At 37.2% G+C, this 15,184-nt stretch overlaps 1 protein-coding gene across 2 annotated transcripts in view; it reads left to right on the top strand.

The window, feature by feature from the left end:
- The window catches only part of PQLC2L (PQ loop repeat containing 2 like), a 48,459-nt gene that overhangs the window by 14,944 nt on the left and 18,331 nt on the right, over nt 1-15,184 (top strand). For both annotated transcript variants that reach the window (XM_025377423.1, XM_025377424.1), the window contains exons 2-3: nt 12,915-13,046; nt 13,691-13,779. In XM_025377423.1, the coding sequence (XP_025233208.1) occupies nt 12,915-13,046; nt 13,691-13,779 (221 nt within the window). The remainder of the gene's footprint in view (nt 1-12,914; nt 13,047-13,690; nt 13,780-15,184) is intronic.

The raw sequence follows: 15,184 nt of genomic DNA, 5'->3' as shown, positions 1-15,184 counted from the left end.
TCCTTCAGTTCTGTTCTGATCTTAGTTATTTCTTGCCTTCTGCTAGATTTTGAATGTGTTTGCTCTTGCTTCTCTAGTTCTTTTAATTGTGACGTTAGGATGTCAATTTTAGATCTTTCCTGCTTTCTCTTGTGGGCATTTAGTGCTATAAATTTCCCTCTACACACTGCTTTAAATGTGTCCCAGAGATTCTGGTATGTTGTATCTTTGTTCTCATTGGTTTCAAAGAACATCTTTATTTCTGCCTTCATTTCATTATGTACCCAGCAGTCATTCAGGAGCAGGTTGTTCAGTTTCCATGTAGTTGAGCGGTTTTGATTGAGTTTCTTAGTCCTGAGTTCTAGTTTGATTGCACTGTGGTCTGAGAGACAGTTTGTTATAATTTCTGTTCTTTCACATTTGCTGAGGAGTGCTTTACTTCCAACTATGTGGTCAATTTTCAAATAAGTGCGATGTGGTGCTGAGAAGAATGTATATTCTGTTGATTTGAGGTGGAGAGTTCTGTAGGTATCTATTAGGTCTGCTTGGTGCAGAGTTGAGTTCAATTCCTGGATATCCTTTTTAACTTTCTTGTCTCGTTGATCTGTCTAATGTTGACAGTGGGGTGTTGAAGTTTCCCATTATTATTGTATGGGAGTCTAAGTCTCTTTGTAAGTCTCTAAGGACTTGCTTTATGAATCTGGGTGCTCCTTTATTGGGCACATATATATTTAGGATAGTTAGCTCTTGCTATTGAATTGATCCCTTTACCATTATGTAATGGCCCTCTTTGTCTCTTTTGATCTTTGATGGTTTAAAATCTGTTTTATTAGAGACTAGGATTGCAACCCCTGCTTTTTTTTGTTCTCCATTTCCTTGGTAGATCTTCCTCCATCCCTTTATTTTGAGTCTATATGTATCTCTGCTTGTGAGATGGCTTTCCTGAATACAGCAAACTGATGGGTCTTGACTCTTTATCCAATTTGCCAGTCTGTGTCTTTTAATTGGACCATTTAGTCCATTTACATTTAAGGTTAATATTGTTATGTGTGAACTTGATCCTGTCATTGTGATATTAGCTGGTTATTTTGCTTGTTAGTTGATGCAGTTTCTTCTTAGCATCGATGGTCTTTACATTTTGGCATGTTTTTGCAATGGCTGGTACCGGTTGTTCCTTTCCAGGTTTAGTGCTTCCTTCAGGATCTCTTGTAGGGCAGGCCTGGTGGGGACAAAATCTCTATGCATTTGCTTATCTGTAAAAGATTTTATTTCTCCTTCACTGATGAAACTTAGTTTGGCTGGATATGAAATTCTGGGTTTAAAATTCTTTTCTTTAAGAATGTTGAATATTGGCCCCCACTCTCTTCTGGCTTGTAGAGTTTCTGCCGAGAGATCTGCTGTTAGTCTGATGGGCTTCCCTTTGTGGGTAACCTGACCTTTCTCTCTGGCTGCCCTTAACATTTTTTCCTTCATTTCAACTTTGGTGAATCTGACAATTATGTATCTTGGAGTTGCTCTTCTTGAGGAGTATCTTTGTGGCATTCTTCGTATTTCCTGAATTTGAATGTTGGCCTGCCTTACTAGGTTGGGGAAGTTCTCCTGGATGATATCCTCAAGAGTGTTTTCCAACTTGGTTCCATTTTCCCCCTCACATTCAGGCACACCAATCAGACGTAGATTTGGTCTTTTCACATAATCCCATATTTCTTGGAGGCTGTATTCATTTCTTTTTCCTTTTTCTTCTCTAGACTTCTCTTCTCGCTTCATTTCATTCATTTGATCTTCAATCACTGATACTCTGTCTTCCAGTTGATCAAGTCGGTTACTGAAGCTTGTGCATTTGTCATGTATTTCTCGTGTCATGGTTTTCATCTCTGTCAGTTCGTTTATGGCCTTCTCTGCATTGCTTATTCTAGTTATTCATTCTTCCATTCTTTTTTCAAGATTTTTAGTTTCTTTGCACTGGGTACATAGTTCCTCCTTTAGCTCTGAGAAGTTTGATCAACTGAAGCCTTCTTCTCTCAACTCGTCAAAGTCATTCTCCGTCCAGCTTTGATCCGTTGCTGGCGATGAGCTGCGTTCCTTTGGAGGGGGAGATGCACTCTGATTTTTTGAATTTTTTGAATTTCCAGTTTTTCTGCCCTGCTTTTTCCCCATCTTTGTGGTTTTATCTGCCTTTGGTCTTTGATGCTGGTAATGTACTGACGGGGTTTTGGTGTGGGTCTCCTTTCTGTTTGTTAGTTTTCCTTCTAACAGTCAGGACCCTCAGCTGTAGGTCTGTTGGAGATTGCTTGAGGTCCACTCCAGACCCTGTTTGCCTGGGTATCAGCAGCGGAGGCTGCAGAAGATAGAATATTGCTGTACAGCGAGTGCTACTGTCTGATTCTTGCTCTGGAAGCTTCATCTCAGGGGTGTACCCCCACCGTGTGAGGTGTGAGGTGTTAGTTTGCACCTAGTGGGGGATGTCCCCCAGTTAGGCTACTCAGGGGTCAGGGACCCACTTGAGCAGGCAGACTGTCTGTTCTCAGATCTCAACCTACGTGCTGGGAGATCCACTGCTCTCTTCAAAGCTATCAGACAGGGTCATTAACATCTGCAGAGGTTTGTGCTGCTTTTTTTTTTTCTATGCCCTGTTCCCTGAGGTGAAGTCTACAGAGACAGGCAGGCCCCCTTGAGCTGCCATGGGCTCCACCCAGTTCGAGCTTCCTGGAGGCTTTGTTTACCTACTTAAGTCTCAGCAATGGTGGGTGCCCCTCCCCCAGCCTCGCTGCTGTCTTGCAGTTAGATCTCAGACTGCTGTGCTAGCAATGAGGGAGGCTCTGTCGGGGTTGGACTCTGCCGGCCAGGTGTAGGATATAATCTCCTGGTGTGCCATTTGCTAAGATCCTTGGTAAAGTGCAGTATTAGGGTGGGAGTTACCCGATTTTCCAGGTGTTGTGTGTCTCAGTTTCTAAAGGGATTCCCTTCCCTCTTGTGCTTCCCAGGTGAGGCGATACCTCGCCCTGCTTCAGCTCTCGCTGGTCGGGCTGCACCAGCTGACCAGCAACGATTATCTGGCACTCCCCAGTGAGATGAACCTGGTACCTCAGTTGAAAATGCAGAAATCACCTGTCTTCTGTGTCACTCGCACTGGGAGCTGGAGGCTGGAGCTGTTCCTATTCGGCCATCTTGCTCGCACCCCACTTCTAATCTTTTAGGATGTTTTTCCTCTTGATCTTAGGTAGTTCATTTACATAGATATACTGATAAGTATTTAGTTGATGATTTGAGAGGGATTGTCCAGAGTTCTCTCTTTGTGCAGTTCTATCTTTGCCGGTACTCTATTCTGCAAACTCTAGCTCTGTGGCCTCCCTGAACTCCCAGTTCTTTCTCCTCAGGGTGATCTCCTGACTCATCCTGGCTTTCCAGTATTTGTAACACAACCTTAAGACTCTCTCCAGGCAATAAGTTAGGATAATAATAGAGTTCATTCACCTCCTTTGTTTGAGGTTTCTCAGGGTTCTCTATTCTTCATTGCCTGATGTCCAATGCCCCTAAATCATTGTTTCATGTATTTTATCCATTTTGTGATTTCAGGCATGATGGTGAATGTAATCCCAACTTATCACTGTTGAAAGCAGATGTCCCAACTATCTTTTGTTATTCCTCATTTATTTTTGTTGTGACCAAAAAACATAATCTGTATTATTGTGATACTTTAAATTTATTGAAACTAGTTTTATGCCCTATCATGTGATTTTTCTTGATGAATGTTCCATTTACTTGAAATAAATGTGTCCTCTGAACATGACAATGTGTGTAGTGTTCTATAAATGTCAGTTAGATCAAGCTGGTTGATAGGGTTTTTTGTGTCTTCTCTATATTACTGTTTGTTAAGAAGACATAGCAATTTTCGCTGAGTCAATAAGAAGTTAGCAAATAGCACTGTTCTATCAATCACTGAGAGAGAAGAATTGAAATCCTGAATATAGTACTGGATTTGTCTTATTTCCCCTTTTAATTCTTTCAGTTTTGCTTCATATATTTCAAGTTTCTGTATTAGGTGCATAGACATTTAGTATTGCTATGTCTTCTTGAGGAGTTGACTTCTTTATCATTATAAAATGTCTCTTTTTTCTTTAGTAATATTTATTGTTCTGAAGTCTACTTTTTCTGAGTATTATAGCCAACTTAGTTTTCTTATGATTTGTATTTTATGGTACACTTTTTACAAATCTTACTTTTAACTTTGTTTTTACCATGTTTGTATTAGTCCTTTTTCATGTTGTTGATAAAGACATACCCAAGACTGGGAAGAAAAAGAAGTTTAATTGTACTTACAGTTCCACATGGCTGGGGAGGCCTCAGAATCATGTGGAAGGTGAAAGGCACTTCTTACATGGCAGCAGCAAGAGAAAATGAGGAAGATGCAAAAGCAGAAACCCCCAGTAAAACCATCAGATCTCATAAGACTTATTTACTACCACAAGAACAGTATGGGAGAAACTGCCCCCATGATTCAAATTATCTGTCACTGGCTTCCTCTCACAACACGTGGGAATTATGGAGTACAATTCAAGATGAGATTTGGGCAGGGACACAGAGCTAAACCATATCATTCCACCCTGGCCCCATCCAAATCTCACGTCCTCACATTTCAATACCAGTCATGCCTTCCCAACAATCTCCCAAAGTCTTAACTCATTTCAGCATTAACCTAAAAGTCCACAGTTCAAAGTTTCATCTAAAGCAAGTCCTCTCCACCTATGAGCCTGTAAAATCAAAAGCAAGCTAGTTACTTCCTAGATACAATGGGGATACAGGTGTTGGGTAAATACAGCTGTTCCAAATGGGAGAAATTGGCCAAAACAAAGTGGTTACAGGGCCCATGCAAGTCCGAAATCCAGCGGGGCAAGCAAATATTAAAGCTCCAAAATGATCTCCTTTGACTCCATGTCTCACATCCAGGTCACGCTGATGCAAAAGGTGGATTCCCATGGTCTTGGGCAGCTCTGCCCTTGTGGCTTTGCAGGGTACAGCCTTCCTCCCAGCTATTTTCACAGGCTGGTGTTCAATGTCTGTGGCTTTTCCAGGCAAACGGTGCAAGCTGTCAGTGGATCTAATATTCTGGGATCTGGAGGATGGTGACCTTTTTCTCACAGGCCACTAGGCAGTACCCCAAGAGGGACTCTGTTCAATACTATGTGGAAGCTGCCAAAGCTTGGGGCTTCCACCCACTGAAGCCATAGCCTGACCTCTGCGTTGGCCCCTTCCAGCCATGGCTGGAGTGCCTGGGATGCAGGGTGCCAAGTCCCTAGGCCACACACATCATTGGGGACCCTGGCCGCAGCCCATGAAACCATTTTCTCCTAGGCCTCTGGGCCTGTGATGGGAGGCGCTGTTGTGAAGATCTCTGACATGCCCTGAAGACATTTTTCCCACTGTCTTGGGGATTAACATTCGGCTCCTCATTACTTATGCAAATTTCCAAAGCTGGCTTGAATTTCTTCTTAGAAAATGGATTTTTCTTTTTTCTTGCTTTCTTTTTTTTTTTTCTGAGACTGAGTTTTGCTCTTATTGCCCAGGCTGGAGTTCAATGGTGGCACGATCTTGGCTCACTGCAACCTCTGCCTCCCGGGTTCAACAGATTCTCCTACCTCAGCTTCCTGAGTAGCTGGTATTACAGGCACCCACCACCACACCACCTGGCTAATTTTTTGTATTTTTAGTAGAGACGGGGTTTTATCATGTTGGCCAGGCTGGTCTCAAACTCCTGACCTCAGGTGATTCACCTGCCTTGGCCTCCCAAAGTGCAGGGATTACAGGTGTGAGCCACCATGCCCAGCTGGATTTTTCTTTTATATCACATTGTCAGGCTGCACATTTTCTGAGCTTTTGTGCCCTGCTTCCCTTATAAAACTGAATGCCTTTAACAGCACCTAAGTCACCACTTGAACGCTTTGCTGCTTAGAAATTTCTTTCTCCAGATGCCCTAAATCCTCTTTCTCAAGTTCAAAGCTCCACAAATCTCTAGGGCAGGGGCAAAATGCTGCCAGTCTCTTTGCTAAAACATAACTAGAGTCACTTTTGCTCCAGTTCCCAATAAGTCCCTCATCTGCATCTGAAACCACCTCAGCCTGGACCTTATTGCCCATATCACTATCAGTATTTTGGTCAAAACCATTCAACAAGTCTCTAGGACGCTCCAAACTTTCCCATATCTTCCTGTTTTATTCTGACCCCTCCAAACTGTTCCAATCTGTGCCTGTTACCCAGTTCCAAAGTTGCTTCCACATTTTTGGGTATATTTTCAGCAATGTCCCATTCTACTGGTACCAATTTCCTGTATTAATCCGATTTCACACTGCTGATAAATACATACCCAAGACTGGGAAGAAAAAGAGGTTTAATTGTACTTACAGTTTCACATGACTGGAAAGGCCTCAGAATCATGGTGGGAGGTGAAAGGCACTTCTTACATGGCAGCGGCAAGAGAAAATGAGGAAGATGCAAAAGTGGAAACCCCTGATAAAACCATCAGATCTCTTGAGCCTTATTCACTACGGTGAGAACAGTATGGGAGAAACCGCCCCTGTGACTCAAATTATCTCCCACCAGGTCCTTCCCACATGTGGGAATTATGGGAGTACAGTTCAAGATGAGATTTGGGTGGGGACACAGAGCCAAACCATATCAATGTTCATGTTTTCTTTTAGCTTCTTCAACATATGGAGTATATCTATAACAATTAAATGCTTGCTAATTTCAACATCTCTATCATTTTGGTGTCTGTTTCTATTGCTAATTTGTTTTTCTTCATTATTGGACACATTTTCCTGCTTCTTTGAATGTCTTCAATATTCAGTTGGATGCTGGACATTATGCTCAACATTGTGACAATCTTCCTTGAAAACTTTAAAGAGTATTGGTGTTTATTTGGGCAAGCAGCTACTTTATTTGAAAATAAGTTTGATTATTCTAAGGCTTGTTTTTAAACTGTATTAGAGTGGGTCTAGCATAGCCGCTACAGCTTGTTTACCCTTACTCTGAAGGCACAGTCTTTTTGGGTGCTCTGTGAATGTTCCTTGTCTTCTAAATAATCTCTTTCCCCTGCCTGTTCAGAATTCAAATATCTCTTAGTCTTGTGTGAACTGCAGTATTTTTCAGTTAATAGTACCCTGGTAGCTTTTCTCTCCCTGGTAGTTGTTTTTTGCCTGACTTAAAGGAGTTTTGCCCTACTTTGCCTTCCTATTCAGCCAAAGGCACAGGTGACCTATGTGCAGATTTCTGGAGTTCTTTTTTGGAGTTTCCTCCTCTTAAGAACTCCGAAGTATAATTTCTGTTTCTCACTCTCACAATATTTTATTTACTTCTTTTTGTTGTAAAAAAAAAAAAAAACCCTCACATATATTAGTCCTCTTAATACATTTTTAAGTGTAAAGTATTGTTAACTATATGTGCATTGTTGTAAAGCATATCTCTAGAACTTTTCCATCTTGCATTGCCAAAACTCTATATCCATTGCACAGCAATTTTCCAATTCCCTCTCCTCACACCCCTGTAACCACCATTTGATAATTTGCTTCTATGAGTTTAACTACTTTAGATACCTCATATAAGTAGAATTATGCAGTATTTGTGCTACTGTGACTGCCTTATTTCACTTGAAATAGCGCTCTTTTTCCACAAAAGTTTGAGAAGGATTGGCGTTAACTTTTAAAATGTTAGATAAAATTCTCCAGTGAATGCTTCTAGTCTTGGGCTTTTCTTTGTTGGCAAGTTTTTGATTACTGATACAAACTACCTACTCATTGTAGGTATAATCATGTATTATATTTGATCAAGATTCAGTCGTGGTAGGTTGCATATTTCTAGGAATTTCTCTATTTCGTCTAAGTTAAACAATTTGTTCACATATAATTGTTCATAGTAGTGTTTCATAATCCTTTTAAATCTCTGTGACATCAGTTGCAATGTCTTTTATTTTTTAGTTCATTTATTTAAGTTTTCTCATTTTTTATAGTCTTGCTAAGTAAGAGTTTGTCAATTTTGTTAATCTTTTTAAGAAATCCTTAGTTTTGTTGATTTTTTTCTTACTGTTATTCTATTCTCTTATTTTATTTATTTTTCCCTAATTGTTATTATTTTCATCCTTCTGCTAACTTGGGGCTTTATTTGTTCTTCTTTTTCTAATTTTTTTTTTTTTGAGGTGTAAAGTTAAGCTGTTTATTTGAGATTTTTAAAATGTAGGTATATACTGCTATAAAGTTCTTTCTTAGTACTGATTTTACTGCATCCCATAAATTTTGGCATGTTGTGTTTCCATTTTCATTTGTCTCAAGGTAATTTCTAATTTGCCTTCGGTTTATTCTTTGACTCAATTGTTATTCAGTATTATGTTAGTTACCACATATTTGCGAATTTTTCAGTTCTTTCTTCTGCTATTATATTCTAGTTACATTTCATTGTAGTTGGAAATAATACTTAGTATGATTACAATCTTAAATTTGTTAAGGCTTGCTTGTGATCTGAGGTGATTCATCCTGGAGAATGTTCTGTGTGCTCTTGAAAAGAATATGGATTCTGCTTCTCTTGGGTGGAATGTTCTATATATATCTGTTAGGTCCAGTTGGTCTATAGCCTTGTTCAAGTTTTCTGGTCGCTTATTAATCTTTTATCAGGTTTGCTCTATCCATTATTGAAAGTGGGGTATTGAAATCTCCTACTATTATTGCACAAGTATTTCTCCCTTCAGTTCTGTCAGTGTTTGCTTCATATATTTGGATGCTCTGATTTGGGTGCATACAAACTTATAATTGTTCTATTTTCTTGATTAATTCATCCTTTGTCATTATATATTGTTTTTCTTTGTCTCTTATGACAGTTTTTGACTTAAATCCTATTTTGTCTGACATAACTATGGCCACATCTGGTCTTTTTCAATTACCATTTAAACAGAATATCTTTTCCCATCCTTTTATTTTCAGTCTATGTGTGTCCTTAAATCTGAAGTTAGTCTCATATAGACAGCATACAGTTGAATATTTTTTCGAAATCCATTCAGCCACTTTATGGCTTATTTGAGGAGTTTAATCCATTTATATTTAAAGTAATTACTGATAGTAAATTACTTATTATTAACATTATATTAATTACTTTATGTTTATCTTGTACATTTTTGTCCCTTTTCTCCTATCTTCCTTTGTCTTTCATTGATTTTATTTTTTGAGTGGCACATTTTGATTATTTTCTCTTCTGTATTTTTTATAGATGTTTTCTTTGTGGTTACCATGGGACTTACATAAATTATCTTATATTTATGACAATCTATTTTATGTTGATGACAGCCTTAACATCAACTGCATACAAATACTGTATTTTCTTTCTTCTACTACCCCACACACTTTAGATTATTGATTTCCCAAGTCACATCTTTTTATATTGTGTATCTATTAACATTTTGTAGTTATATTTATTTTTAAATTAAATACCAGAGTTAAATGTTATCACCATCATTACAGTATTTCAGTATTCTGCATTTGTCTATATATTTACCTTTTTCCTATGAATATTATACTTCCATATTCTTTCATGTTGCTTTCTAGCATCCTTTTATTTCAACTTGAAGGACTCTCTGTAGTGTTTCTTGTGAGGCAGGTCTAATGATGATGAATTATTTCAGCTTTAGTTTATCTGGGAAAGTCTTTCTTTCTCCTTCATTTCTGAAGGACACCTTGTCAGATAGACTATTCTTAGTCAGAAGTTTTAACCTTTTGGCACCTTGAATATATCATCCCACTTCCTTCTGGCCTGCAAGGTTTCTGTTGAGAAATCCACTGATAGTCTCAGGGGGCTCCCTTGGACATGACTCTTTTCTCTTGCTGCTTTCAAAATTCATTTTTTGTCTTTGACTTTTGACAATTATATTATATTGTGTGTCATTGTGATCTTTTAAAAATTTTTAAATTTGTATTATTTTTTTACTTAATTGATGTACATAATTGATGTATATGTTTATGGGGTACATGAGGTATTTTGATACAGGTATGCAATAAATAATAATCATGTCATGAAAAATGAGGTATCCATATCCTCAAGCATTTATCATTTATGTTATAAACAATCCAATTATACTCTTTCAGTTATTACAAAATGTACAATTAAATTATTGTTGACTATAGCCACCCTGTTGTATATCAGATACTAGGTCTTACTCATTCTGTGGGTTGGCTCTTCACTTTTCTTTATAATGTTCTCCGATGCACGAAAGTTTCTAAATTTTGATGAAGTCTAATTTATATTTTCTTTTGTTGCTTGTGCTTTTGGGGTCATGTCTAAGAATCTGTTGCCAAATCCAAGCTCATACATATTTATCCCTATGTTTTCTAGATTTTACAGAGTTATATAGATTCTCACATTTAAGCTTTTTTCTATTTTGAGTTAATTTTTGTATATGGTGTGAGGTAAGAGTTCAACTTCATTCTTTTGCATGTAGTTATCTGGTTGTCCCACTGCTATTTGTTGATAAAAGTATTCTTTCCTTATTGAATGGTCTTGGCTCCCTTGTCAAAATCAATTGACCGTAGATGTATGTTTTTATTTTTGGATGCTCCATTCTATTCTATTTATCTATATGTCTTTTCTAATGCCATTACCACACTGTTTTGATTACTGTCTTTGTCACACATTTTGAAATTCAAAAGTATTAGTTCTCTAACTTTATTCTCTTCATTCAGAGTTGTTTAGACTATTTGGTATTCTTAGCAATTCTGTATGAATTTTAGGATCAACTTGTGCAGTTTTGGAAAAGAGGCAGTTGGAATTTTGATAAGAACTGCATTAAATCTGTAGATTACTTTGGGTAGTTTTGCCATCTTTACAATATTAAGTCTCCCAATCCATGAATATGGAATGTCTTGCCATTTATTTAAGTCTTCTTTAATTTCTTTCAACAAAGTTTTCTAAAAAAAAATATTACACAATATTTATTTATTTATCTTTAATTTTTACAGATTTTAAAACAATTTGTAGCCAAACTTCAGTATGAATCAAAGCATTATTTTAAAAAGAAATATTCATTCTGACATTAAATTGCACTTTCCAAGAACCAGCAACATCAACCATCCAGACTTTAATTACAGAATCACAGGTGCAACTGTGTATCTCCTCAGTAGAGGACAGGAAGATTTGTGTGACTGGGACCATATGGATTTGGCATCTCCTGCAAGATGTGTGTCCAACTCCTGGGAATACTGGAGCATGATTATAGAATTGGTTTCTATTGACTGTTTTCTGTCTGTTGCTCTCCCGTAAGTTAAGAATCTTGGATTTCAAATCTATAGTGTAACACTCTTGTCATAATTTCTTATTTTAAAAAAAATTTAAATATTTTTATATTAAGTATTTTTTCAAACTACTTGGGCTTGCTATTGAACAAATGTTCTCTTTGTATTTTATATTTTGAAGGTGCTAAAAAGCATCACTCTAAAACATTTTGGAATATAACAGAAAGGTTGTTAATACGTTATACTGACTACTTTTTTCTTAGTTAAGATATACAAATCTTTTATATTTAGTAATCAGAAAGGCAATAAAGCATATGTACCTTACCTCTTCACTGTCCTATGTTGAATTCCTTTTCAATATGTTCTTTGATAAGAGCAAAAATTTAAGTAGTCTTTGGTGAGATATTACATTATGCTATTCTTTCCTTGTGGGCATGGGGATAATTTAAAAAAAAAAAAAAATCCAAGCAGTTTAGTCCTACAGGGGAAAGTTTTCCATTCTTGCTAAGTTTATTTATAATTAGAAGTCAGATACCAACTATATCTACCCTAGAAAAAAATATCAAGCAATATCAAGCAATATCAAGCAATATCAAGCAAAAGAGGTCTGCTTCAAAGGAATTTGTAAAATATGTGTGCCTAGATAGGTCATCTGTTTATAAAATACTGGGGAAAGGTAGAGAATACAGTCAGTCCTCAGATGCTTTGGAAATCTGAAACATAACAAAAAGTCTTTTGAAAACCACATTGATATATATACCATTCACCACCGCTTAATGGAGGAATAACTCAGCATTGATGTGAGTGGGATTTTGGTCTCCGATGTGAATTCCGGAAATATTAACTTTTAGGTAGTATATGTGGTAGTGAAAGATTATAAACTTGGAGTCAGGAGATTTAGGCTGATTCCCAGTTCTACCACTGGTGGCTTATGGACATCATTTAGCCTCAAGTGGGGCCACCCATTTCAAACCTTGGTCAACTTCCTGCAATAAACATTTCTGGTTTGAAAACTTAATCTTACTTTATGATATGGAAAGTAAGATTCTGAGAGATTAAGTAATTGTCTGATGTCCCACAGGTGACAAGCCATGTCTTCAGGTCTTTTGGATCCCAGGACCCAAGATTTTTAAAAACTTTTCCACATAAGAGGTGGCATCGTAGGGAGCCAAATAGATTTTCACATTGATTTTGCTATTTGTCCACCTGTCCACCTGCATGTGGGCAACTTGATTAGAAGTAAATTTAAAAGAAAAAATAGGTACTGGCTGAGAATGTAATAACTGATAAACATTTTGAACCTCTATTCTTACATTTTAGTGATATATCTAGTATCTCTAATTACATGACTTAATATCTTCCCCCATTATGAGGCCAAGAAAGAATAAACATGTGCTTAGGACATATATATAAATTCCAATGGGAAAGATAAAAGAAAAGACAGAGATAAGAGGCATTAATGTTTTAGTATTGTCACTGAGCTTCTTTTAGGTTTTAGATATTTTTGCTGTGTGCTGTGAATGAAGACAGGTTAAAAAGAATCCTAGAGGCTTAACTGGAAGTGAATGAGATGTTTTATTGCTGTAAATCATCGGTTTTGTTTTTATCTGGTGTTGAGTTGGCTCATTAAGTTCTGTGCTCCACGTGTTTATTTGTCAATTGTCACTTTCCAGTCAGCTCTTTGTAGCCTACAGAAATGGAAGAGTGGATGAAGCAGTCTCTCTGGGTTTTCTGCTTTGCTGGATAGGTGGAGACCTGACAGATTTCAAAGGCTGCTACCTGACTAACCAGCTGCCTATTCAGGTAAAACTTTCTCCAGATTTATCTTCAAAAGAGTGAAGGTTCTGGGTTATGTGTGCATAGAGAGCTTCATGTGTAGAGTTGACAAATTTAACAAACAAAATACAGGACACCCAGTAAATTTGGATTTCAGGTAAACAACAAATAATTTTTTAGTATAGACATGCTCTAAATATTGCATAAGTGTTCTGTATCTGACAATCCTCTTAATGTGGCATCTTTTAATAGTAGAATAGAGGCCTGTCTGTTTTCAGATATATTTTTAAAGTCTACATCCAGTTTTAATTCCTTTTCTTCATACAGTTTTAATATTTTCTTGCCTCAAGGTAGCTGAACATGATATGTTGCCATTAGGGGATTCTTATTCTTTTCTATACTAAGACTGAACAATAATCCACTGATGCTGACACATAGTCTACAATGAGAGTCATGATTAAAAATATAGTCAGTGGCTATAGGCAAATATTTCTATGATAGTATTCAAATGAAAAAATAAAGTGGAATATTTGTAAGCTTTTAGAATACTTTGTTAATGTATTTAATCATGTAAATGACTTTGTCACCGTCATACACTGTACTATATATATTGGATAATGGTGGCCTGGGATTTTATATTTATAGATGTCCATCCTTATTTAGCACTCCAGATTTTGACAGCCATCTTTGACATGAACACGGATATAATCATACTCTTACAATTCATGTACTACAGGTTAAAGAATCATAAGAACAAAATGTAAGATTGGTAATAGTTCTTTCCGGTACTTCTATTTGTAATAGAACATTTTCTCATTTAAAAACCAATAGAGCATCTTTGAGTTATTTTTAATGAGTAAGGCATATTTTGAGAAGACATAACATTTCTCTCAACCATCCAAGTGAGTCCTTTGAGAATTTTTAGATGTGGCACATTTAGATTCCATGTTATTACCTTTTTTTTCCAATTGGTCTGTGTCATTGGACACATTAACACATCTATGTTATAGGAAAATAAACAGAAATGATTAATCAGAAAAAGGTAAGAGAGAGATTGACAGGAATAGTCAAATGCTTTTAGAGGTTTCTCCAGGTGATAAGCGGTACCACTTTTCTCTTGTGGCTAATCTAAAAACATATCCTCCACAAGATGATAGCCACAAATAGTTTTTAAGTGCTTACCATTTGTCAGTCCTGTTGTAACTTATTTAATCTTCATATCACCCAATGGGACAGGCACTATTTTAATGTTCAGAGGCTGGCGCAGAATAGGCCTGCAGTATAGATTCACTGAATAACTGAATACTATTATTTTTATTTTTGCTTTGACTGCTGTGTTTTTAAATGACTGTTTGTTTCTTCACGTGTGTATTTATGAGCCAGCCCAACAATGAAATTTACTTTTAGCTGTGTACCTATGAGAGTGGCCCCATTTTTCCCCTTGGGACGTGTGGAGCATATTTTTCTACTGCCCCCTGGTGGTTGTAACTATTACAAGGGTGAGAACAGCTACTCAAATCTACAAATCAAATACAAATCCCACTGGATACTAGAGTGAGGAAGGCAGGAAGATTACCCCCAGTTGTGTACCAGGCATGGTGAAAGACCTTTTCTATGTGCTCATTGAACTCACTTATTTTCCATGGCAAACTCCTTTATACAATTGAGGAAATTGAGGCATCAACAAACTGGACTGAGGTCACATAGCCAGCTGGTAAAGGGATTAGATTTCAAAATCAACCTAAGGTGATATCAGGTATGTATCAAGCTGATTTACAGTGTAATTGGTGTTATGTGAATCATAAGCTCTATAAGAACAGGGACTGTCTCAGTCTTGCTCAAGACTGAGCACATAGCCAACATTCTGCGAATAGTGGTGGAATGAATGAATTGTAAAAGATATGGAAATCTCCAGTAAAGCATTTGGTACTTAAAGGACACCCAATCAGTTTCCTCCCCTGTGTCGCTCCCTACCCCCACCAAACCTTATATATATATATATATATATAGCCACCACCATAACTAGTTTAATCAATCTGGAACTAACCATGAATTTCTGTGGCAAACAGTCTAAAACAGTATGACAGGCCAGCTCTCTTCAATTTACTCCCTCAGGGCTAAATTGAGCAACTCACACAGTTTATGAGGTTTCTGGAACAGAGTTT

This window comes from Theropithecus gelada, chromosome 2 (assembly GCF_003255815.1).
Source record: "Theropithecus gelada isolate Dixy chromosome 2, Tgel_1.0, whole genome shotgun sequence".
In the NCBI taxonomy this organism is placed as follows: Eukaryota; Metazoa; Chordata; class Mammalia; order Primates; family Cercopithecidae; genus Theropithecus; species Theropithecus gelada.
This window is presented reverse-complemented; position numbering and strand designations above follow the sequence as displayed.